Here is a 27,601-nt window from a genome sequence, read left to right on the forward strand (position 1 = left end):
CTGCTATGTGCCAAATATTGTCTTAATTGCTGAGGATACAAATAAGAAAAAGACAGTCCTTGTCCTGGAGGACCTTACAGTCTAATAGGAGAAGAACAAAGGGAAACTGAAAGGAGTCAAGAGAAAAATGCTGAGCGTGGGAGCATGATGTTGGTGAAACACAGCTAGTGGAAAATGAAGAGTTGGCTGGGCTTCAGATGCTTCTTTAAGCCTTAGGGAGGAGTTTTTTCTTCAGTCAGAATGGATATTGACACAGGATATTGAAAAGTACTGATGCTGTATGAGTTCTACAGCTGAAGGAATCTCTCTAAGGATGAGTTTCCTGATGAGCTTTGAGATTTTCCCCAGGGCAGGGAAGTGGTTACAGAATGTAGTGATGAACTCAAATAAACTCTAATATACTATGTCACAGCATTAATTTTGATTGGTAATTGCCAATCAAATTTGATTAGGGCTAATAAGCCTAAAGTATGTAGGGCTTATTATTATACCCATTGTCTTAGAGAAAGGAAGGAACATTATGCTTTCTCCCATACCCACTGGAGTAGCTACTCATAGGCCTTTTCCTAATACTAGATATTAATTTATTAGATTATTTAATTTAAGATTAATTTTATTTAAGATTAATTAGATTATTAATTAGATAATAATTAGATAAAAACTAATACTAGAGAAGCTTCATCCAGTGTGAATGTCTTGCCTCTCTCCATGCATTCTGGTGGTCCTTTATTCTTGAGGGCTTATCCTATTGGTGCTGGACTTAGTTTGGGTACCTAATTGACTATGGTTCATAACTCCCATACTCATCTTCACTCTTCCTCAGTAGCAGGAAAGCTGCGCAATGGGTTTGCTACCAGACACAGATTTATCAAGGATTTCTCAAGTCATTTGACTAACTAGGTGATAATTTATCTTTACTTTCCATCCATAGCTCTTTGTTAAATGTTTGCAGATCTTTAAAGGTATCATGAAATCATTTTTTAAAAACTATAATGGCATAATGCTAAGATAAAGGAAGCACAGACCCTTGAAACAACAATTATGACGACTAGCCCTCAATAGTTATGGTTGTGACCTTAAATTATATAATTATATACTATGATTTTCTTTATAATGGCAACACTTAGGAACTATAAGTTGCTATAAAAGGACTGTTTGATAAGAAGGGTGGTTTTTTTTGTTTTTTAGTGGCATGTATGTGACTAATCAAGACAGATTGTGGAGGATAAGTCAAGAAAGTGATAATAATTAATGGAAAATTCTGAGTTTAATTTTTGCTCTTTTATGCGAGTCAGTTATACTCCAGACAAGAAATTATATCCTATCTTCTCTCTGTGTGTAGCTCTTTCTCTATCTCTGTCTATATATGTTTGTGTGTATGTGATTATCTGTTTTACCTTTAAAAATTGGTCATACTAGGCAATGTCTTTGCACTGAAAGTGGAATCTGTTTTTTCAAACTAGCCAAATGTTTATGAAATCAAACTTTGAAAGTTGAAAGCTGGGCCTGAAACTGAAATTCAGTGTCAAACAATTCTAGTTCAGCTGTTTGAAGTAGTACAGGATGAAGTATGGATTATTCATGTCTTTTAGAACCTTGGAATTCATAAACAGTTATTTTATGCTAGAAACATTTAAATGATAGCTTTTTTGTTATGTCAAGGTGAAAGTATATTTGAAATTTCGTGACTTCAGTGTGTTGTTAAACTTGAAAGCTTCCCTTGTATTGCCCAAAGATGTAGTCAAAAAAACATATTGGGTTTTGGGTGGTTGTATTGTGAATTTTTTTCCCTATGCATTGTCTTTTTCCCCCTCTTTGTCTTTTCTTTGAAAAAAAAAACAAACAGTAATTTGTTATTTTCAGGTAGTACAGCAGCCTTCTGGAGGCATTGTCAAACAAGTGACTGCCCTACCACATTCTTCAGCCCTGACTACTCAGAAATCTGGACAAAAGAGGATGCCTCTGAATACACTAATACAAACAAATCAGTTTCCTACAGGTAGGGTTTCTGTTTTGCAATTGGGATTTGGAACATCTTGGGGTGATAGGATTGTGGGGGAAATGTTTTTTCTTTTCTCTTTTCTCTTACTTGGGGGGTTAGAAAGGATTTGGATTTGAGGATGCTACTTTGACTTAGCAGTAAATTGCAAAGTAATGTTACAGCATATTAGAGATTAATAGAGAAAGAATTAGCCATGTATTAATACCATTGGGTTGTATTTTGTCCACTATTATTGGGGTGTGTGTGTGTGTGTCTGGCTGTCTGTCTCTGCGTGTGTGTAGTCACATGTATATATGCATAGGTGAATGGCTTCAGGTGATATTCTGGCCCTGGGAAAAATAGATTAGTTTTTTTTATTTAAAAAGTATAGTGCTAGGAAAGTATTCTTCATTTGTTTGCAGCCAGCAGTCATGAATTGTTAGAAAGTAAAAAAGTTTTCTAAAAATATGTTGTGGTCTAATATAACTTCAATACTGATATGGCTATTTGGCCAGTTTAAAAAAAAGCTGAAATTTTGAAGTTTGAATTCTGTGGCATAAATATAAAAAATCAAATTCATTTCTTGGGGCTAAGACAGGATGAAGTGTGATGTGTTTTATAGTTTGAAAAGAATCATAGTCTAAATATATAAACAAAAATAATTGTGTTAAGTGAAGCATGGATCTCTTAAGATAGTAATGAGAGTTTAATCTTACAGAATAAAATGTAAATTCGATGTTGTATTTTAATTAAGTGGACATAATTGTTAATTTGTCAGCTTAAAATTGTCTTTAATCAGACAATATGTGAAATAATTATCTTGATTTTTTTCCTATTGTGACATGTTTGAGTGTATGTATTATGGGTGGCTTTTTTTCCCTTCCCAGCTTCCATACTAAAGCAAATTACCCTGCCAGGAAATAAAATTTTGTCGCTTCAAGCAACTGCTGTTCAGAAAAACAAAATAAAAGAGAATGGAACAACATCCTTCAGGTAAAGAAAGTAGCTAGAACTTCATATGACATAAAGGAATGATCTCAACAAAGAATAGATAGGATTACCAATAGAATAAATAATACTTTAGACTGCTTGGTTTAAACTGTCTCTTTGGCAGGCTATGATCTTTAATGATGGAAAAAGAAGAAATATCTGTATATTTACAATTGATCTTTAAATTATAAGAAAACTTGAAATAGGCTCAATCAAAAAATAAATTTCTATATCCATAATATGTGCGTCCACATATTAGATTATCCCTTTGTTTTGTTTTTTACTCAATCAGCAAACATTCATTAAGTAGTAAATATGTGCCAGGCACAGTGCTAAACATTAGACAATTTTTTTAAAATATGGAAATATAGTTAATATCTCAATTTACTTGGAAATCATAATGAATGAAACATCTTTGAAAATTAGCAAAGTGTTTAGTCTGGATTGAGCCACTGAATTCTTGTTCAGTTTAGATGCCATTGGATTTAATTTGAAATTGATTGGTAGCCTTCAAAAATTTAAGGTAAAGGCAGAAATTATTGACTTAAGTTTTAATTATGGCTTTTGTCACAAAACCTGGCTTATAGCTGAGTTGTACTTAACTATCCATTGTTAGCAGACCATTAACCTTCAGAAGTAGAAATATACTGCTGAATTATCATAAAAATGAAAGTTTGTGAATTAATCCAGTTGGCCAGTTTGTTAAATTTATGGTTCAAAATGTTCATAGAAATGCATATTATCTAACATTTTTTAGAATGTTTATTATTGTCAAAGTTCTTAAGAAATATTTTCTATATAAATTCTTTGCTTTTATTGCAAATAAGAGTTGTCTGCTGTTGTTTTTTCTTACTATTCAATAGCATTTGATTAGTGGTTGTAGTCTATTAAACTTCAAAAGATTATATGGTGAAGCAAGCCAGAGAATTATAAAGTGAACAAATATTGTCATTTCTCTTAGGTTATAGTAATTAAAATTTCCATTTTACAGTCATTGTCACATTAAAATATGATATATAATACCATTATGGAATTTTCCATTTATAATGTGTTTGAAATCTTCTATATATTTATATAGTAGCAAAGGTGAAGTACAGGGCTTATCTTCTGATACCTGTATTTTGAAAGTCAGTATTGTTGATTAAATATCTGAATTTATCTGTCTTATGTTGTTATCTCCTTCTTCCCTCTGTCTTTATTTAATCAAGTATTTGATGAGATTTAAATTTTTTAATTTTGATGAGATAAGTATTTGATGAGATTTAAATCTTTTGTACTCGTGTTTTTAAGGTCTTCTATATACAGTAATTCCTCTCCCATATCAACACCCCCCCCAAAAAAAAAAAAAAAGTAATAATTTTTCATTAAGAGTGATTGTTTTAAATGCAGACCTTATTAAAGTAACAAGGTAGATATACTTCTTTGTTCTAGACAGATATACTGCTCCTATTTTTTCTCATGGCTTTTTTTCTTTGTCTACATACCATCAAATAAATCGTCTTGCTACCTCTCTGCAATTTTTTTTTTTTTTGCCCTAAAAGTGATGTTATTTGACTATCACCAGTACAAATATCCCATCAATTATTAAACATTAATTACCAGTTCTTTTTTAAAACTACATTTTGTTAATAAAATAAATTTTTAAATGAATTTTTATTGATAAATCACTCTGGCATATTACCTAAATTTATTGCTCTCTCTCCTTCTTTTTCTCAAAAACTACCCTTTATAACAAAGATGTTTTTGATAAAGAAGAAAAAAACCAATAAGATTGATTATTACATTGGAAAAATTTGGTAGTATACAGTATTCCACAACTCTGGACCCTGCACCTCACCTCTTCAAAGTACCTAATCTAGGTCTATCTTTTTATAACTTTTGGGGGTCAAAGTTGTCCTTCAAAAATTTGCAGCCTTTGTTTTGTGTTTTTTTTTCCTCTTGTCATTATTATTCTCATTTTGAATTTATTTTATCAGTTTTCCAATTAATGAAACATATTCTTCGTTTACCAGCTTTTTCTGTCATAAAAAGTGCTAATATAATATAATGGAGTACTTTTTCCCCTATGGTGTAATAGTATAGAGTAACTCTCTTTACATATTTCTCAATTGGTTTCCAAAACATTTTTATCAGTTTTCAGCTCCACTAATTATATACCTACTGTAGTAGGTGTCTATCCACAACCCTTTCAATATCTCTTGCTCTCATCTTTTATCATCTTATTTCCTAGGTATTATGTAAAATCTTACGGATTTTAATTCATTTGTTTGTTCAGAACTAGAAAGAGCAAGATTTTGCAACTAAATGAATTTTAGTTTTTAGTTGTCCTAAAACAGCAAGTATAACACAACTAAAGGAAGCTAAATCATTTGTCTCCCACTCAACATTAACTAAATCTTCAATTTTAAGATTTCCCTACATGTTAACATTTTACATCAAAATGTTGACATTTCCTATAGGCTGAATTGAAGTGTCTGCTTGCGAGTGTCAGACTGGTGATTTAATGGCAGAGCTGAGAACTTCTAACATTGGCCCTTGACACATTGTATGTATGGTAGTGGTTGGTCCTTTTTAATAGTTCTTCATTTAGTGCTGGTGAGCCATTTAATGGGTACCCAAGCCCCTATGTACCATTTAGATATGATGACAGGTCTGTGATTTGAGCCTTGAGCTGCTGCTGGCATTCCTTGTGACTGCTGTTTGTAGCCCTGCTTCTTTGCCTCATTGACTGCAGGTTACCACTATTGCTGAAGGAACCATCCTCATTTCTCTTAGTTGCATGCCAAGTTCATCTCCTGGCTGCTGCTGTTTCCCAGCTTTTCACAGCTATAGCATGTTGTTTGAAGATAGTGGGTTTTTTCCCCTGTATAGCTTCTAGTCAACTACATGCCACTTTGTATTACTGCAACTCAAGTGGTCCGTTGTGATAACTTCCTTCCAATATATCCTGCCCAATTTGACCATGCCTGTGCTTATAATTCCTCCCTTTCTGTGCATTTTTGGGCTCTGGTATGTTATAAAAAGAACACACTTTTAACCTGAAAAAACAGCATGGAACAGACACCATGCTTGTTAGGATTTCTTGCTTATAAAATATATTTAGAACAGTAAAAACAGAACAAACTCATTTATGTGGCAAAGTAGTGAGATCATTCTATAGTAGAGGTGAAAAGCCTATCAAACTTAAGGATAGCTGGTTGTCCAAAATATGAATTTAAGTTCAACTTTAAATTTAATTAAAGTATCCCTAAACATAATATAAATTTAAAAGCTATTTAAACGTGGGATGACTCTTTTGATTATATAAATAAACATTCTTAGAGTATAACAAAAGCTACAAAAACATTGTGGGCCTAAAAGTAGCCACCAATTAAGAAAGCATTAAAGCTCAAATTTATTATTAATTGAATAACAATAATAAAGTCAAAATCCCTACAGCCTATATTGGACAATTTTGTAACTGTATAGAAGATATAATGCTAATTTGTGGCTTGAGCATTGACTTTAGAGAATTCCATTTAGTTTGGAATTTCTCCATGAATTTGTAGTTTTAACTTTCTATTTTGTCTGAATTCTTTTGAATTCCCAATTTAACATCTAGTATCACTCTTTAAGAAAAAAAAATTTGAAGAGGAAAACACAATGAAAAATCTGCTATTCCCTGCCTTAATTCTTTCAGTGATAATAGTCACTTCATCAAGTAAGTTTTTTTTTTTGTTTGTTTTGTTTTGTTTTGTTTTTTGCTAAATGTCTGACTTTTTTAGAAAGTCACTTTACATGGGAAAAAATCACTATTTCTTCACCTTAATTTCTTTCCCAAGAGTCAAAATTGATAAAACTAAGTGTTACATAGTGATCAGGCAATCTTTATTAATATATTCCTTAATTTGGGGTGATTGGGTTAAGTCTCTCTTAGTTGTCTTTAGGATGTTTTTGAGGGAATAATATATAATATTTGAACACCAGAGGGTGCCAGAGACTTGTTTTTGTGTCCTTGTTTATTACTAGCTCAAATCTTGCTAGTAGAGGGTGTGAGGTGGAATTGTACATTCAGAACTTAAAGATATCTCGGGGGTAATCAGATCTCTACCATCTTCCCGTTTTTTGCCTGTCTTAAGAAAGGGGGGGAGAGTAATTAGGAAATCAAAACTGTGTTGTTGTTTTGAAACATCAATAAAACTTTTTTTTTTTTCCTTAAAGACTATGAGGGCAGAGTAGGAAAGGTCAAAAAATTACATTCAGTTAAACATTTGAGAAAATTTGTTGGTTGGTACTTATCTCTCCAAATTTAAGGAATTTAATTGCTTTGTGCAACTTGGAATAGTGAGGTTCCCTACCTTTGGGGACTATACTACTTCCTCCTGGACTTTTACTATAAAAAGGAATAAGATCTTCTAGTACATTTAATTAAATGGTTTCTACCTATTGATAAATATAGTTACTGTTTATTTTATTATCCCTCTTTGACTTTTTTTCCTTTTATATAGTTAACACAAATTAGTTATTAATTGCATTTTTTCCTGCTTTCACATTATTCTATGTGCTTTTTCATATAATTCTATTCTCATTATCTTGATCATTCTTGTTGCTAACTTGCTCATGATTACTTTTGCTTTAGGTATTTATTTGGTAGCATCTTTTGGCAGCAACCTATGTTTTAGAGATCCTTTGGAATACTAGAGGTTGTAACATGGCTAGGAAAGCCAAGATCAAATAGTAATCTGTGATTGATTGGGAATAAGTCAGATGGAAAAGTTGATGATTCCAATGTGCTTCTGATTATTTGAGGACCAACTAACAAATTTTGGTATTTTCTTCACTCCTTGCTTCTCCTTTCTTGCCTTTTGATTTCTTCAATACTTGGTGAGCTCTTTGATTTAAAAAAAAAAAAAAAAAAAAAAAAAGGAGCTTATAAGTCAGCTTTGAATTCTAGTAGCGATTTTCCTAAAAATCAAACTGATAATAATTCTAGGTTGTTGGGAAGGAATTTGGAAGTAATGGGAAAAAATCAAATGTTGTGTTTGCTTTTTGCAACTTATCCAATAAGGCTAATTTTCTTTCTGACTAGCAAGAATTTCTTTTAACCAAACTTTCTGCAGAATTAGAAGAGAAATGATTATTATTTTTAAAAGAATATAAATAGTTTCCAGCTCTTTCTTCCCAGAGGTGTGAATTTCAGCTAATTTCCTTGGTGGATTGAGGAAGGGGATGTCACTTATTTTCCAACTGCTTAATTTTCTAGAATAAAGATGAGCCTTTTGCATTACTGAATAGAATATGTGTTTTGCTATATCTGTCCAAGTGTGGCATAATCTATAATGATGCTTCCTTTTTGTTTCTTGGAAGGTAAGGAAAAGATGGATGATGTCTTAGTGGAAGGAGGAAGCTGCTAATTTTATTGTTATGGCTTATTAATAATAGAATTATATACTATTAAATTTGCAAAACATTTACATATGTTATTTTGCTAGCTTCTCACAATAGTTCTGTAAGGTAGGTGGTGGTATTGCCCCCATTTTATGGATGTGAAAACTTGAGTCAAGTGATCCCAAAATATGTAAGCAAGTATCCTGTCTGAGGTAGGATTTAAATTGAGATCTGCCTGAGTCCAAGTCTAGCATACACAGTAGATAAAGAGGAGGAAGGGAAAACATTTTAAGTTCTCTCTGAGCCATCTTAAGTGTGATGGTAGTGCTATATTTTTTTATTGTATTTTATTTTTAGTTATGTTTTGCATCAATGATTTAAAACATATATTCCTCCTTTCACCAGAGGGACAAGAAAACCTAAATTTTCAAATCTAGTCTCAGACAAATATTTAGCTATATGACCCTGAACAGTAACTTAACCTTTGTCTTCCTCAGCTTCTTCAACTGTAAAATGGATGTTATAATAGCATCTGCCTTGTAGGATTATTATGAAGATCAAATGTGATCTTAGCATAGTGTGTGGCGCATAGTAGATGCTTAATAAATAATTGTTTCCCTCAACCTTTCCCCACTGTGTAGAAAAAACAGAAATTACAGTGATAAAGGTTAGACCTTTTTCATTATGAGGTAAAAGTTACCTGATTAAAATTAAGGACTACTTCCCTAGATTGTTCCCCAAGCCATTTTTTTTTTTAAATAGTTTTTATTTACCAGATATATGCATGGGTAATTTTACAACATTGGCAATTGCCAAACCTTTTGTTCTAATTTTTTCCGTCCTTCCTCTCTCCCCTAGATGACCAATACATGTTAAAAGTACAAAGTAAATACATTATATGTATACATGTCCAAACAGTTGTTTTGCTGTACAAAAAGAATCAGACTTTGAAATAGTGTACAATTAACCTGTGAAGGAAATCCAAAATGCAGGCGGACAAAATTAGAAGGATAGGGAATTCTGTGTAGGGGTTCATAGTCATCTCCCAGAATTGGGTGTAGCTGGTTCAGATCATTACTGCTCTATTGGAACTGATTTCGTTCATCTCATTGTTGAAAATGGTCACATCCATCAGAATTGATCCATCATATAATATTGTTGTTGAAGTAGACAACGATTTCCTGGTCCTACTCATTTCACTCAGCATCAGTTCATGTAAGTTCAGGCCTTTCTGAAATCATCCTGTTGATCATTTCTTACAGAACAATAATATTCCATGATATTCATATACCACAATTTATTTAGCCATTCCCCAATTGATGGGTATCCACGTAGTTTCCAGTTTCTGGCCACTACAAAGAGGGCTGCCACAAACATTCTTGCATATACAGGTCCCTTTCCCTTCTTTAAAATCTCTTTGGGATATAAGCCCAGTAGTAACACTGCTGGGTCAAAGGGTATGGACAATTTGATAACTTTTTGAGCATAGTTCAAAATTGCTCTCCAGAATGGCTGGATGTATTCACAATTCCACCAACAATGTATCGGTGTTTCTCTTTTCCCACATCCCCTCCAACATTCTGTATTATCCTTCCCTGTCATTCTAGCCAATCTGATAGGTGTATAGTGGTATCTCAGAGTTGTTTTAATTTGCATTTCTCTGATTAATAATGAGTTGGAGCATCTTTTCATGTTACTAGAAATAGTTTCAATTTCTTCATCTGAGAATTGTCTGTTCATATCCTTTGACCACTTATTAATTGGAGATTGGCCCACGCCATCTTTTGTAGCAAAATTTTTTAAACGGGATAGGGGAAAGATGGTAGTTCAGTAATAATGTATTTCTATCTAGTACTATATGCAATCTTCTACACCCATAGTCCCCTACCCCGGTGATGAAGGGAGGGGGAAGTAAATCATCTCAACTTTTCTTCAGGGCCAAGCTTGATCCTTTTAATTTCAATTTGAGAGATTTAAAAATTGTTTCCATTTACAGTGTGAATATTGTTTTCCCAGTTTTGTTAACTTCAGTTATCTGAGTCTTTTCACAGGGACTGCATTGAGTCTCAGATTGGAATTGTTATAGGAAATTTTTTTTTTTTTTTTATTCATTTTTCCAAATTATCCCCTCCCTCCAATCCCTCCCCCCGAAGACAGGTAATCCCATACATTTTACTTGTGTTACAATGTTATAGGAAATTCTTAAAGACATTCTCTTTCGTAGTATAGTCTCAAGAGTTGCCCAGAGCACAGAGTAGATAATAACTTGTACAGGTCACAAAACCTGTACCCCAGGTCTTTGTGGTTTTGAGACTGTCAACCTTATCACTATTCCATGTTGCCTTTCATAAATCCTTCCCCTGTTTCTTTGAATTCTTAAGACAAAAATAATATTCAGTCAGTTAATTTTGCTGTTGCTCAAATGATTTATTTCCAAATATTTGCTACCACAAAAAAGTCTGTTATAAATATTTCTTGTGCATATGGAACTTTTTTTTTATCTCTGATCTCCAGACAGCAAGACTTTTGGTTCAGAAAGCAATGGCATTTTCATTATTTTATTTTTTTTTAAATGGCTTTTTTTTTTTTTTTTTTTTTTTTTTTTTAAATAAAACCATAATTCCAAATTTCCAGAATGATTGTATCAAATTGCCAGCTCCACCAGGGAATTAGTCTGCCTGTCTTCCTTCAGTATCTCCAATATTAAATAACTTTGAAACTGCTGTTATCTTTGTCAACTTTTCTGGATGTATGAGGTAAAAATCTTAAGTAGTTTTGATTTGCATTTCCTCCTTTTAGTGATTTAGAACTTTCATTCATATAGTTTTCAGTAGTTTACTCTAATCCTTAGACCATTTATCCATTGGAGAATAAGTACCATAAATTTTAAATAAATGAATTTAACAATAAAAAGTTGGGAGTAAACCATCCTTCTTGGAAGATTTCACAACAAGAATTAAGTTCTTTTTCTAAGTTTGAATGGAATAAACATTGTAGCCCTTGCTTAGCACATAGTAGGTGCTTGAAAAATATTTGTTGACTGACACTTCCCAGACTGCTGTGATTTACAATGCAAAGTGTTACACGGGCTGTCACATGGAGTAGTGGGAATAATCTGCCAAAGGAGATTATGAAATTTTCTGGCTCCAGAATGCAGCAGTCATAATCTGTCTACTACGTGTAGATTAAGGTTACAATTGTTTGAAGGTTTGAAAACTAGATGGTCAGTATCCTTAGCAGATTTTTAATCAATCCACAAACCTTTTTACATAAAAACGCCTACTTCTCAAAATCTACTTCTTCTAATTCCCTCTAATCCTATTTCTGGTCCTCTGAGCTGGCTAGAGCTACAGTGTTGAAACTATTATGTAGCAGAGAATTTTTATGTAAAACAACATGGTTTTGGTTGGGAAGCTAAATGCAAGATCTCATAAAATCCCTTCCAGCCTTGTGATTCCAGTATTCACTTTCCTGTTTCTTCAAATAAACCAAAAATTGTCCAAAAGGACTTTAACTATCTTTTCAGGAATTGTGCTTTGTAACTCTCTTGCTCTATCTTATTCCATGCTTAGAAATTTTTTTTCATACTGCTGCTTTCCCTTCCTAAAACGTAGTATATTTTGTCTCCTTCAGGAGTATATCCTCCTTTCCTCCAGGGGAGTTTTTAATCTGTTCGTGAGCCATATAGGGTACTGTATGGCACTTTCTCCCTCAGCAGGGTCCTCTTCTACTTCTCCTGACTGTCTGTTACCATGGCAACCGGCAGCTGGGCTAGAGGGAGCTGTGCTCAGCCTGGGGCCAGATGGGAGGAGGCAGGCAACAGATCTTGTAGGGGCAGTTCTCTGTGTGCCTGTGGAGAAGGGCTGTAAAGAGATTCTAAGAAAATGAAGGACATCTTCATTTACTGCAGTCATCTTCTAATTCCCTTGGGTCTTCTGAAAAGCCAAGGAGTATTGGTCTCCTTTTGCCATCATGTTTCATGTTAAGGGAATACTGGGATTGTAGTTTGTGTATGAGTTCTCAGCAGGAGTAGATCTAAGGCCTTGACATCTAGCTTTAATCCATGCCTGATTGCACATATTCATTGCTTTTTGGGGCAATGGTGTACAAATTAATGTTATATTTTATTTTCTTGCTATACTTTCAAATTATCTTAACTGTATTTTAAGGGAAGGATGACTTTCTATCTTGAATCCAGCCTGCAGTTATCAATTTTTAAATATCCCTTAATCTATCTTTCTCTGATGTTCAGTTATTTGAATTGTGATAAGGAGAGCTTTGAGACAGGTGTCAGGTGTAAGGTATGTGTGAGGTTCTTTCTTCAGTATATGAGCATATCTTGAATGTGAAGTTACTTCTATTGAATGTGAAAATGTCTGTTTTGGGATTTTAAATCCTCATCTCTAAGAGTGAGAAGAGACTTTGTAGCCTCTCATTTTATAGGAAAGGAAGCAAGCTCCCAGAGGTCAAAGGATCTCTTCAGGGCTGTTCATTGAACTGAGGCTTATTAAAATGTTTCCCTCAATAATAAGAATTCTCCTTTATTTTACTCATAACATCTTTTCATTATTTTGTTCAGAGCTGGAATGGACCTTAGGTGTCATCTTATTCAACCTCTTCCTCTTCATGAGGAAATTTGGGAACCTAGATCATATGGCAGAGTCAAAATTTGAACCCTCTTTTTTGGACTCCAAATATTTCAAATATAAACTACTGCTAGTTATACTTGTAAAAAATTCACAACCTCTCAATATTTAAGTAAGTGTAGCAGCTAGGTAATGCAGTGGATAGTGTGCTGGGCCTAAAGTCAGGAAGATGAATCTTCATGAGTTCAAATGTGGCCCCAGATACCCACTACTTGTGTGACTGTGAGTAAGTCACTAATCCTATTTGCCTCATTATCCTTTCCTGTAAAATGAGCTGGAGAAGGAAATGGCAAATCATTCTAGTAGCTTTGTCAAGAAAATCCTTGTGAAGTCAGAAGTATAACATGCACTCCTAGCAGTTACTATTACCAGTCTGTCATAGGCCCAACAGAGTACCTTTGCCCACTGACCTTTGCAGTGTCAACTCTACCCAGCTCGCCTCCTCTGAGGCCTTCAAAGGTCTTTGGCCACGATCTCTTGAATCTATAGTTTAATAACTGGTAGCGCACTCAATAACAGCCACATGTAAACTTAAAAGCCTTTATTATACCTACTCACAGAATACCCTGACTTAATGCCTGACTTGTTAGCACCCTAGTGAACACCTAGTCTGAAGACCCACGTGTTCACTTCCAAACTCCTTACCTCTCGGCTATCCATCAGCTTGGCTCAGCTACCCCAGGTTTGGGAGCCAGGTTAAAGAGAACGACTGCTGTCTGCAGTGGGCTTATAAAGGGCCTGTGAGGTCACACACACAGCCAACCATCTAGAGAGCCGTCACTCATTACGAAGCTATCTCAATATGGCCAGGATCCCACCCACAGGGCAGTCATATATCCACAGAGATTACTTCCTGGGGCACTCAATCTCCTGTTGCACTGTGCCCGCCCATTTAAAGGACCTTTACAATTCTCTTCTCTTGTTTTGCTTGAACCGCATCCTTATAAGATGAGTCAGATGTGACTGAAAAATAACTGAACAACAACAAAAAGTTTATTAATTTTTAAACTTTGAAATGCAATTTATACTACTTATGTAGGTACTGAATTAATTATAATGTCAAGGTACCCAGCCAGCTCTTGTCCTCCACTTGTTTAGTCATTGTTTCCAAGACTGTTTTTGAGGATTAGAATTGCTAATACCAGGTACTATTTGACTGGACACTGAGATTGTCATCTCTTGGCTTGGGCACTTGATCCTAACAATTATATTTTTATTTTCCCTTTCCTTGAATACATGCAGTACCCCAGAGACAGTCATTTAATCTTTTGACAGAACGTTTAGCACAGGCACAGAATTGTGGAATTGTGTGATTGAATTAGGAGCCTTAATAATCTAGTTCAGCCCCCACCCCTATCATGTAGATGGCATAGTGATGCTAGAGGTTTGCCCAGGATTGCATAATGAGTTAGGAACAGAGCCCAGGACCCAAACTGAATTCTCCTTACTGCTAATCCAGGACTTTTCCTGTCTCTCTTATGCCAGCATGGTTACACAAATTGTCTTACTATATCTCTGTATGGGGAATGAAAGGGAAGTCTTAGTGATGCTAATGGTAAAAAGAATGCTGTTTTTGATTAGATTATTTCCCACTCACCAAGTTATATGTTCTGATTTTGTGTTTGTATAGCATTTCTTTGTCTAATAATGTAACTGCTTTTTTCCCCTCTTGTTGCACAGCTAGAAAAAAGGTGTAGAAATCCTATGTTAGATTCTATTTTTGTTTTGTGCTTTTTAATGGAGCAACTCATGAGGAGAGTGTGAATTAATTAGTTTTTTTTCCTTGTTCAGAATACGTGAAAAGGTACATTCAAGGAAAAAAAAAATCTTACTTGCTCCTAACTTTATGATGATAGGTAATGGGTATTAGTATTAAAATACCCTCTTTGAGGATATTTATGTAAAGTCCTATTTGGAATGATTTAGGAGTAAGGGACTTGTTCTGCTGCATGTAAAGAAATAATAGCATATCATTCTTTTATCATTATTAGCATCTCTTAAGGAAAATTTCCTTAACCCTTTAATTTTCAATTGTAACATGGACCTGTCCAAAGTTGTATTATATTGGTAGATCATCTTTCCTCTTCATAGTCTAGGGCTAATGTCATGGACAGATGTTTTGACTGTAATGGATTTTAGTCACTTGCAACTACCATGAATGAAGAAAATCAAAGATTCTATTACAGGTCTACTGTGCTTTTGTATTTTTAATCCCTCTCATTTGAGGGGGGGAGAGGGGAAAAGAAAAAGAGCTATAGGAAGGTAAGTTGTGATTGCAGATCCCTCCTATCAGATGAGAATGTGCTTTAGCACAAATAGTTGTAGATTGCACTGGTATTTCTGTCAGCAATCCAGTAAATATTTTTCATATATAGGAGAATAGATTATAGTCTTTCTTCTTGTCATAAATTACATAAAAGAACAAAGCAAGAACTTGTCTTTCTCTTAGAGATGAAGATGACATCAATGACGTCACTTCCATGGCAGGAGTCAACCTCAGTGAAGAAAACGCCTGCATCTTAGCAGCAAATTCTGAACTAGTCGGCACACTGACCCGTTCTCATAAAGAAGAACCATTCCTTTTTACAGGGGCTCTCCAAAAGAGAATTTTAGACATTGGTAAGTTAAAATGTTTCAAAATGTGACAAGTAAAGTGCTTGATGTTGATCCATGTGATGAAAAGGCTGCAAAATACTAAATATCACATTTGACCAAATTAGCTATTGAGATAAAAAGCTTTGCAGGCAAGAATTTCTAGTCTAATGGCCTCAGAACTCCTTAAAAATTAAAGATTCTCTAGATTTCATAGATGTTGGGGAATTTTTTGTTTTGTTTTTATTTTGGACATGAAAAATAATATACCTACACAGAAACATGTACTCCCTGCATTTTATATAATTTCTAATTTAGATAGCAAAATATCACATTATCTGTTCACATTTCTTTGGTTTAGAAGAGGACATTGCATCTTTTCATATGTGGACCCATATACACACATTTCCTTATATGTTCTTCCTGTCATTTCATAGATTTTATAGGGATATGACATAATGGTGTGTGTGTGTGTGTGTGTGTATGTGTTTGTACACATGCATATATAAAAATTAGCCACGGAGAATAATGGTGGTTTCTTGTTGTTGTTTTTTATCTTAGTCCTTGAGTAAGAATCATCCCATCTCATTCTTAAAAGGACTCATGACTGTGGAAAGTAAGGATGTTCTCCTTTAGGCCAGAGAAATTGACAGAATTCCATTTTACATGCCAGTAATCTGGATCTCAGTTTTGGAGATGCATATCCTAATATTACTGGAAGCATGTATGATTTTCTTATGGCCCTACTTCATTGTTATCCAGATAATATCCTTTTACCATCTGGTCTGTTGATTGAAGGAATCATACAACTAAGTTTTCAGTGAGGCTATTTATTTTTGTTTGAAAGAATGATTCAAAAATCTCATAGAGCTAGTCCTTTTGAGACTTAATCTTTGTCTATGTATTTTTTTAAATTACCACCTCTATTTCAGGTTTACTTCACATTTTTTTTTTTTTTTACTTCACATTTTAAAAGTTCATTTTTATTCTGTACTTAAACATGAAATAAATGGCCTTTCCAAATGCATACTTGAATAGTAGAAAAGGATTGTGACACAAAAATGTACATCTTCTATGCATAGCTCATGTATTGACTATATGATAAATTTAGTTTATAGTTGTTAAAGCTTTCCTGGTTGTTTGTGCTTCTTTCTTGCCTTCTGTTATCTTATCTTATCTTTTTTTTTTTTTAATATGAAAGGTATATTTCATACTCAGCTAATCTAAGAAAATATAGTGAATATTTACTGAATATAAGGCACTTAATAAATCCAGCATGAGAAGCATGGTTTTTTTAAACTTGATTTTAGAATAATTTATTTCTTTTTAGTCTTCTAGACAAACGAAAATTTGCTAATTTTCTAAAAAGGAGATCAAGCTCAATGGATGCTAGTTTTGAAACTTCAGTTTTAACACATGCATATGAATGGTGATTGTATGTTTGCTTACCTCTTCTTGGGAATCTATCATTATAGTCATAGAGATAGCTCCCTATAACGTATCCTGGGATAAACAAAGTCCATTGTTAGATTTTTGTGTAGTTACTAATCTGTGGTGATGGCACATATACAGTTTTATCTGTATTTTTCTCCTATTTACTCCCTTATGGGACTGCTGTCATTAAGAGATGTGCTGACTATTGGATAGGAGCACATATTATTGCTGCACTGTTATTCTGCTTCATTCCTTTTGAAATCCATTTTTAGCATGATAAAAAACTTGATTGCATGAAAGGAAGACATCAGTGTTGACACAGGTATCCTGATATTCTGGGGTATTGTTTTGGGGTCAGGTATTTTGTGATTTTGGAGGGAGCATGAGCTATTTAGGAAGCTGATGCTGTTAAATATATAGCTTTATTGGAGCATATACATATACATATATATATATATATGTGTGTGTATGTATGTATGTATGTATATATGTACATATACAGACATTAAGAGATTTTCCTAACATGCACACAAACACACACACAATGAAAAACCTATTATATGTTAAATAACATTTTAAAATGAAAAGTAACTATTTTTTATAACTGAAAAAATTTAGTGAGTAGAATAGCATTGGTTCACAACTTTTGGAGGATGGAGTTAGGCACATGAAAATCTCAATGTCTGGTTCAATAGAAGATATTTGAATTCTTGTATCTACTTCTGCATTCAATCTTTCGTAACGTTATTTTTGTTGAAATATACAATACATATGTATTTGGGAAAAGAAGACTATTTTAATAAATAAATAAGATCTTAGTGTTATTTTGAAAATAGTTTTGACCCAATGAATCTGCCAGAAGAGAGTTTCAGAGGTACTCAGGAATATCTGGACCACATTTTTGAGAAGTTACTGTTAAGAATAACAAGCAACAAATATTTGTTTATAGTGCTTTAAAGCTTATGAAATACTTTATATATGCTAATTTAATCCTTAATACAAACCTGATAATAGTTTTTTACTATACTTCCTCTTTACAAACTCAGGGCTTTTTTTTACTGTATCTTTTTTTTTTTTTTTTACTGTATCTTTGCCAAAAGTATCTTTCAGGTATAGATGCTATCAAAAAAAAAAAAAAAAAAAACACCCAAAAAACAAAACAAAACAAAAAAACCTGTGTTGCTATAAATATGGGTTAATTTTTTTTTTCAACACAACATGAAACATACTATTTTATCCCAATTTTTTATTGTATGAAAATTATTTCTCCCTCTTGTGATTATCTTATCTCCCATAATAGTTAATTTTCAAATCACTCATTTGACTTTGACATGTATCTTGTGCTTTTGTTTCTCTGTGTGGTTATGAATTCTGTGACGTGCTCTCCTGGCAGTTACAATTACTAGTCTGTCCTAGACCCACCAGAGTACCTTTGACCACTGTCCTTTGCAGTGTGAACTCTACCCGGCTCGCCTCCTCTGAGGCCTTCTAAGGTCTCTGGCCACAATCTCTTGAATCTATAGCTTAATAACCGGTAGCGCACTCAAGAACAACCACGTGTAATCTTAAAAGCCTTTATTATACCTACTCACATAATGCCCTAACTGATGCCCTGCTTGTTGGTTCCCAAGTGAACACCTGGTCAGAAGACCCATGTGTTCACTACCAAAACCCTTACCTCTTTTGGCTATCCATCTTCGCTTGGCCACCCAGGCTAGGAAGCCAAGGTGAAGAACGCCAGGTTAAAGAGCCCACCTGCTGCCTGCAGTGGGCTTACATATGGCCTGTGAGGTCACACACACAGCCAATCAGCGAGAGAGTCACCCATTACGAAGCTATCTCAATATGGCCAGGATCCTGCCCAAGGGCAGTCCTAATATCCACAGAAATTACTTCCGGGCCTCAATGATGCGCTGTGGTGCAGCCCATTTAAAGGCTCCTTACAGAATTCATAGCATGTCAGAGAAGACAGTAAAACAGTGTGATACAAAAGACAAAGGTATGGACTTTAAATCCCATCAATGACATAACCTGACCTGTAACAAGTCTGTTAGCTGTGAAGCCTCAGTTTCTTCATCTATAAAATGAAAGAGGATTAGACTAAATCTCAGGTTCCTTTCAGGTTCCTTTCATTTCTTGTTCTCTGATTAATTAGTCTTTTGATCACAACCATACAATCGAAGTATGATTTTGTAGACAGTGGATTTTTTATCTTACTTCATAAGGGAGAGACAATATCCTTCAGATTCCTGCAAAGGAAACTGGACTTTTCAGAGCTGCCTTTTCTCTAACCTTGCTCTCACTGTCTAGCTTATAGGTTTTCAGCTTGAAAAGAGGTAATTAAACATTTTGTGGTTTTAAAAATGTGGAGACAGTCTCAAACAACTGCTTAATATAACTCTTTGTTAAACTCAAAGTAAAAGTCAATATTTTAAATGATCATGTCAAAAAAATATAAGCTTTTTGAAGGTACAAACTATTTGATTTTTGTTTTTTGAATTCCAAACATCTACCATGATGTCTTTTATGTTGTCTTGTATTCAAATGTTGTCTTATAACTGAAAAGAGTTTTAAAAGAGTTGAATGGTCTGTCTCCTTGGGTGAGAAAATTTGTCTCATCTTTTGTTTGCATGATCACATACATAGTTATATTTTTAATTAATTAATTTTCCATATTTAGTAAGTATTTGTTTTCTCTCCTTAGAAAAAACAAATCCCTCATACTCGAGCAAAATACTCAAGTTTTCATATTGGCTATATCCAAAAATCAAACACTGTTGTCAGTATAATTAAAAGATTTTATTTGGCTACAGTTATATGTTCATGAATTTATTTAGGTTTTGTAGTGCATGTGGGTGGATGCACACTTCAAAAATACTCTTTAGCCACTAATGAGGAAGCATTAAAGTAATATTTTGCCTTTGGGTATGCAGTTCAAGTTGTTTTCATGAAACTTTCCATATTTAATCAAGGAATTTTGCCATTCCTCTCTTAATAACAAAGAAAGGGGTTAGTAACACCTTTACACAGATAAGAGATTTTTCAAAAGGACACATAAGTTGATACTTTGGTACCTGATACTGTATATAAATCGGTAATCAGCTTGCTTGTTACTTGTAAGAAACAATGTCCTTCTGTGCAAAAAACGTATAGGGTTTAAAAACATGTAGAAAGAATAGATTTCCAAATTCGTTGAAATAAATAGCATGAATTGTTAACAAGTACTGTGTTAAACAGGGAACAATGCAATTTTCTATTTTAAAAATTACTAAAATTAACAGAATATGTCACTAATTTCTACAGTTATTGTTCTCCCCCTTGAAGACTAGACTTGATTTGTGTTCTTATTAACTTTGTCCTATAAATGACCTTGCATGGAGAATGATTCTAGGGGCTAAGTGAAACAATGTCTATATTTTCTGAAGCTTCAGGCTAAGTTTTATTAATGTAATGTCTAAGATCTTTGAAGTTGTGACTTTACCAGGAAAATCATAATCTCCAAACCTTTATTCATAATGGGTATGACTTCCAGGGGGAACAGAATACCTGCTGTGCTAATTATTTCAATTATCAGCTACTGCTAAAACATGTAATGGATTTTCTCTGCTTCCACAGGTAAAAGGCATGACATTATGGAACTTAACTCTGATGTTGTGAACTTGATCTCCCATGCTACACAGGAGCGATTACGAGGCCTTATAGAAAAACTGACTATAATTGCTCAACATCGAATGACAACCTGCAAGGTAAAGGAAATCATTAAGGAAGTTCTGAGTAGTAGTTTTTTTTTTTTTTTTTTTTTTTTTTCCCCTTTTTTCCCATATTAAAAGGTCCATTTATTGTATGTCTTCATAGTTAAATATCTTAAGGAAAGTAGCCAGGTTAAATTATTCTGTAGTTGGTATTTGTGTAAAATATTTCATACTTTTAATTGTTTTCATAATCCAGAAGATGCAAACGTATGTACACGTGGAAAAAATAAAATTAACATTTAATTTGTTATCCAAGGGTTTGTGTTGGAAGGGAAATAAATTAGGGTACCATGCTTGACTCCCTTTTTGTTTTGTAAAAATGGTAGCACCATGGTTTATCATTCATATCCCTTGTTAATATAAGGCACAGGAGCTCACTGAATGAAAGCTGATGTCCCTGGTGAATGCGACTGTCTGCATTTGTAAAAATCATAGAACCAAATGCGTAGTGTCCCTGGTGATGTGCTCACACTAGCCATTATCAAGATAAAGGCACTAGAGGCAGTTGTTAGTTTGGGGAGGAAGAAATGATTGGGTGGTGAGTAATAGATAATAGCCTATCTCTTTTCCTACATCAAGGAATGCTAGTAAGTGCATTTGGAGTAAGATTGCATGTGGATAAGAAAAAGCTGAGCTGAAAGATGTTAAAACATTTGGGTTTTGTAGTATGGTCACCACCATGATGCCCTAGCCGTAGATTAAGAGGAATTCAGGGGAACATCAGCTGCCACACCACCGGTGAGTCCCCTGGAGTAATTGTCCTACTTCTCTACTTCACTTAAACTTTGGGGAAGATTGGATTGTTGTTGCTGAGGTCTTCAAATAACATAATTTTTTAGTGAAAATTCATTGGGCTGAATACCAGCCATATGAACTCAGCAGTAGAAAAGGCTCTGGAAAAATAAAACCTGAGGGATCAAGACCATTGTTTCCAGAGCCCCAGGGAGTGAAGCTTTGTATACTTCTGGTTGTCGGCTGAACTGAAAGTTGTACATGTGAAGCCTCTGATATTAGTCTATCTTGAAAAGCAAGCATAATTTATATTGATTTTTTTTTTTTTTTTTTTTTTTTTTTTTTGGTCCCCCACTATGGGTTAAAAAACAATTTCAGTTTCTAAAGTTTGTTACTTTTTACATTTTTGAGCAATGTTTATTCTTTTTAATTCTTTTTTTTTTTTAAGCAGCTGTATTATTATTTTAAATTTGCATGCATCAGTGTAGCCCCATTTTCATTGGATTATTCTTGTATAAATTTTAACATAGTCTGTCAATACTAATTGGTGATGAAGTTTTGGGATTTGTTTTAGAAAGTCATGTTTAGCATTCTAAATCTTGTTCAGTGTGCTATTGCTTGCCGTTTTTAGACTGGAACTTATTTTATGTGCCAATAGAACCTGTTGTAGAGTTTATTCTTCCCTTGGTGAGCTGGTTAACATATACCTTACTTTAAAAGACTTCATTAGGAAAAAGATTATGGCCTTCTCACCTTGCTGCCCCATACAGCTATCTCATTTCCTCCTGTTTCCATATAAAAGGAGCTATTCAGGTGGAGAGAAGACAGCTTACTACATAATCCTTTGTCTTAATTTACCCATGTTGTCTTCGATTTTGAATTCTTTGATATCAAGCTCATCTGAATCATCATTTTTTCCTAAATTGTCCATTCTGTCATTCTAATGATATTTGCCACATTTCTGAAGGGACAATTCTATTACTGACTACAGCTGGCATTTCGTCTTTCTAATTTCTTCTTTCACTTGGGTTGTTCTCTTTAGTTCTATACTTAAACCCAGGTTCACTCGCAGTGCTTCCTATTCGTGTAAATAAAACACTGTAAAGAGGCAGCAAGCCACACATTTGGAGGTTCAAGGCATATAACTTGCTATTGCTGTTGCTGCCGGGTGTGTTTCCCGTGACCTTGTCTGCAAGCTATTTGCTGGAGAATTGGTTCACTTTTTTTCTCAATAGGAAAATGCCATATTTCCTTTGTTGTATATAGTTTGCTTCCTTGATATTGATAGCATCCAGTCTATGTCATTTCTTTTATTCTTAGTTGAGTATTTAATGTAGAGTGGTCCTAAAATTAGGTGAAGTGTGTCTTTTTTTTTATTTTTCCCCCTGTTTTTGTCTGAAAAATTCAGCTGGGTCCACCAGCTGGATAGACAGGAAGGAAGGTAGTGAGGTCAGGCTAGGTATTTAAAAGGTTAGAGACTCAGTAGGAAGAAAGGGAGGAACTCATCTGTGGAAGAAACATCTGGAAAAGTAAATAAAGGTGGTTTATGCCAGGGGCAACTGTATTTGAGTAGGAGAAATCTCAGCATGTAAAAAAGATTGGGCCAAAACTTTTTGATTTGTGCCCCCTTTCATTTAGTATGTTGTGTTCCATTTTAAATTAAATCCTGTCAGTAAACTATCTCCAGAGTGTCTGAAAATGAAAATGGGTAAAGATGAGGTATTTAAGAAACCACTAGTGATTTTGTTTATATACTTCTATGGTAGGCCTATAATTTATTCCATACTTTTAACTTGTATTATTTAACTCTATGAAACATATGAAGATTCTTTTTATATTAGACTCTTAGCAAAATAAGTAGTACTGTTACATCTTTTCTTCTTAAAGTATGTAATATTCTTTTGATCTGGTTAAACTCAAACAATAAAAATTTAATTTTAAAAGGAGAATTCTGGCCATATGAAACTCCCTTCCTTCTCCATCCTCTCTGGCTAATTGAAAATCCTTATAAGAATGAAAGAAAGATGGGGATGGGCACCAAAGATATTTATGAATTTAAGCGGTTTTAAATATATATCTAGCTGTGGATTAATTATTTCAAGAAGCATTGTTTGTCTTTAAAATTTTCTATAAAGGTCATTATTAAAGAATGAGTTAACATTAATAATTTTTAAATAACTTTTTTTTTAATCTAGCATTCCACCTTTAAAAAGACAGAGGAAAATGTGAAGTTGTAATAGTGTTCAAGAAAAAATTTAGAAAATACTAAATATAGAGAGCTTTTTTACCCAGAGTATTTGAGTCAGTGGAACTTTTCTTGTGATTTTTCAATGTTAACTGTTCAGTTATATGCAGATTACGTTAAGTTTTTACCCAATGTTGTAATTATAACGTTAAATAAATTTTGCTTTATTCTGAATTTTACAAAGAATTTAAATTACAAGGAACAGTTATACAGGTATATATGTGAAACCATTCTATAGTCAGAATAATTTTAAGAAAAGTGTTTATTTCCTATCTTTTTTCTATTACTATTCTTTCTCCTCATTCTTTCTACATTTTTAACCATGGGATAGATGATTCTTTAAAACTTGATGAATGTTAAGTAATAAATCACATAATTTAGATTATGTAGTCTATAGCTCAGTCTTATTTTCAACTTTTTATTGATAACATTTTCTTATTTTGATGTTTTAAGACTTAGCCAAAGAAATTATTAATTTGACCTAAACTTTTTTGGGGAAATTAATTGTTTAATTACCTTTCTGTTTCTAGGGAAGATATTTAAAAAACATCATGGTAGAAGGTAGAAGATATATAATCACTATCTCCTTTCACATACATCTCTTCCGCTATATTAGTATTAAAATCATTTGTTGTCCAAAGATCTATCTATATGAAATAGGACTTGTTTCTATAACCATTGTTTGTTTCTTTCTAGGAAAGTGAAAATTATGTCATGTCTAGTGATACCAGATCACAACTTAGATTTCTTGAGAAGCTGGATCACATTGAAAAGCAACGAAAGGATGAAGAAGAACGAGAGATGTTGCTCAGAGCAGCTAAGGTGGGGACTTAATTCTCTTAGCAGTAAATGTGACTTGATGGTAAAGTTGGGATTTATTTGATTGCTTGCATTCTTAGTTATGTTAAATAAAATATGCCTATTTTGTCTCAAAAAAATCTTTCTGTGATATTTTGATTTTATATCAGTTTAATCTGCATGGTTGACTGTAGTAGGAGCAGTCACATTAATCTGTTGAGAAATATATCCATTGAGACATAATATTTGTAGTGTTGTATTGTAGTATGAATATGTCAAAGCTGAATTTGAGAGAAAAAAGTCTGGAGAGTAAGGAACAAAAGGGGGAGACCAAGGAAGAAAAAATACTTGACAATAGAAGAAATGACATAACATATTAAGAGCCAAAAAGCAGTCATTTTTATTTAATATTGTATTGGACTTTTTTTTTTTTTTTTTTTTTTTTTTTTTTTTTTTTTTTTTTTATTACAGCTTTTTATTTACAAGATACATGCAAGGGTAATTTTTCAGCATTGACAATTGCAAAACCTTTTGTCCCAACTTCCTTCCCACCCCTTCCCCCAGAAGGTGGGTAGACCTATACATGTTAAATATGTTAAAGTTGTATTGGACTTCTTATGCTACGTGGAACCTTAATTTCTTTGGTTCTCAATTCCCCACTATAAAATGAGAGGAATTTCTAAAGTGCCTTCAAACTTTATCTAAATTGGAAGAGACTGCAATCTTCTAGTCTAACCCAACCCATCCAAACCTTTCTTGAGTTGCTGATTTGAGGAGCATTTTATTTGTTTGACTGGCAGAGTTTGCAGGGATAATAGCTTCCAAGTTCAATTCTATTCAATACTATACTATTCAATAGTATACTGATTAGTTTCATGATCTAGCCTTCTTGTCACAACCATTGGCTTATTTTACATTTCATTTCTCTTATCCCTCAATTCCATTATTGCTTTTATTAAGAGTCCACTATCCCACTGATCCTTTCTTGTTAGCCTCAGTTCTCTTGGCCAGAGAAAAGATGAGGTGTTACAAGCAAAGGATCATTAGAGTTCCTTCTGTTTTTGAGATTATAATTGTGTGATTATAAATGTAACAATTTCTTTCTCATTCTTAACAGTATAGAAATCCTAAAAATAAAAACATTTTTTTACCTTGTCTCTCACCAGAGTTTTTTGAGGGGAGTGTGGGTATTGGATTAAAGAATGGCAGTTCAGAAGTAGATCTTTATTTAGAGGATAAATTTGAGAATTATTGGCTTAATGTTAAATTGCTCTCTTCGAGCTGATTGTTTTGTGACTGAACAAGTCACTTCAGTTCTTTATATTTAGTCTGGAGATAAATTTGTCTGTGATGCACTCCAGTAAGATTTAATATCTCTAAGGCTTTTAACATCACTTTTAGAACATGATCTAAATACAAAATACTGCATTATGATGAGGAAATATTGTTGCACAGACCAATTATAGTGTCTCCCCCATCTCCCTAGTAGGAAAAACAGACCTATTATAAACAATAAACCATTTCCAAAATACTGAAAAACTTTCATTTGAAGTAGCACTAAACTGAAATACCCAGGTTTTTTCAACTTGATAGATAATTAAAAAGTATTTTATTATATGGATAATGTTGGACTTGGAATTGAGAAGGCCTGGGTTCAAATTCTGCTTTTGTTACTCTGTGGCAATATGCAGATCATTTGTGATTTACATTGGTAGAGTGAGGTGCCAACACTGCCATTCAATCACAGATCTGTAATGCTTTCTTTACTATTAGACTTATTGAGTATATTTAAATGTATTTGTATTGATTAGATTTGAAATAAAATTATCTTAATTAGATTTGTAGCTAAAATTGGAGTTCTTACTAGTTACTTGATGAAGACTTTTAAAATTACAGTAATCTTAAATCTTAATTCATTTTTTCAAATAGCCACAGTGAAATCAGTGGCAGTTAAACATGTACAACAAAGCACTTCACATTTTTGTTTGGTTAGTGGTTGCAGAATTTCATAGCTAGAATAAATTTGATTTATATGGGTTGGATAACTTTTTCAAGGTGAATATATTTGTGTATATTTAAATGCATTCTGTCAGGTTATGAACTGGTGCCTGTTGGAGTCAGGAAGAGATCCTTTTCCCTAACGATAGAATTTAATTGGAGTTACTCTTTTTTGTGTGAAATGTGGCAACATTCCCATAGCTTTCTTTGTACAGTTTTCAGAATCACAGAATTGGAGAGTTGGAAAGAACCTCAGGGGCCGTCTACTCCAACCCATATGTGAAAGGGATCTAATGTTAGACAATTAGTTATCCAATCAATAGGAAGAGAAACCTCTGAAACAGTCTAAACTATTATTAAAACAACATTATTATTAGGACATCTTTCTTGATCATCATACATCATACCTATGTATATCCTTCACCCATTTCTCCTGATTTGGTCCTCTGGAGTCAAATCTAATGCCTCCTTCACATGATACCCTTTCAAATATTTTAGGTACTACTATTTTCCCCAAGCCTCCTCTGGTCTAAACATGCCCAGTTCATTGTTATGATATGGATTCAGGGCTCTCCACCATTCTGTTTGCCCTCCTTTAGATACTCTACAGTTTATGCTGCTTCTGAACAGCTTTGATGTCCTTAAATAGTGGTATCCAGAACTGAACACCATGCTGAAATAAGGTCTGGTGATGGTGGAGTGGAGTTGGAAGAGCACTTCTTGAAACCTAACCTATACCTCTCAATGTATTTCAAGATTACTTTAGCTTTGGGGTAGGTTGTGGTGGCTACCCCAATATAGCACTAATTTTTAAGCTAGCATGCTCACAGTTAAAGCCCCTAGATCCATTTTTATGGCACTGTAGTGCCATAGTTCTTTGTAGTTCAATCAGCATTTATTAAGCATCTTTTCTGTGTAGATACTGTCCTAAGAACTGAGGGCACAAAAAAATAATGAAAACAGTATATCTCCTCAAGAAGCTGGGAGTCCATTGGAATTACTGCACATTCTGTCCTGTGTTCTTGTTTTATGTCCTTTCCTAAATTGTAAGAGCATAGGGGTCAGC

The 27,601-nt window shown here is 33.8% G+C and overlaps 1 protein-coding gene across 2 annotated transcripts in view; it reads left to right on the forward strand.

Annotated features, from left to right (window-relative positions):
* TAF4B (TATA-box binding protein associated factor 4b) overlaps nucleotides 1-27,601 on the forward strand; it is a 157,546-nt gene that overhangs the window by 59,669 nt on the left and 70,276 nt on the right. For both annotated transcript variants that reach the window (XM_074276957.1, XM_074276965.1), the window contains exons 8-12: nucleotides 1,864-1,999; nucleotides 2,869-2,974; nucleotides 15,434-15,603; nucleotides 20,626-20,756; nucleotides 24,436-24,561. In XM_074276957.1, coding sequence (XP_074133058.1) covers nucleotides 1,864-1,999; nucleotides 2,869-2,974; nucleotides 15,434-15,603; nucleotides 20,626-20,756; nucleotides 24,436-24,561 — 669 coding nt within the window. The remainder of the gene's footprint in view (nucleotides 1-1,863; nucleotides 2,000-2,868; nucleotides 2,975-15,433; nucleotides 15,604-20,625; nucleotides 20,757-24,435; nucleotides 24,562-27,601) is intronic.

Source organism: Sminthopsis crassicaudata, chromosome 1 (genome assembly GCF_048593235.1).
Source record: "Sminthopsis crassicaudata isolate SCR6 chromosome 1, ASM4859323v1, whole genome shotgun sequence".
NCBI lineage: Eukaryota > Metazoa > Chordata > Mammalia > Dasyuromorphia > Dasyuridae > Sminthopsis > Sminthopsis crassicaudata.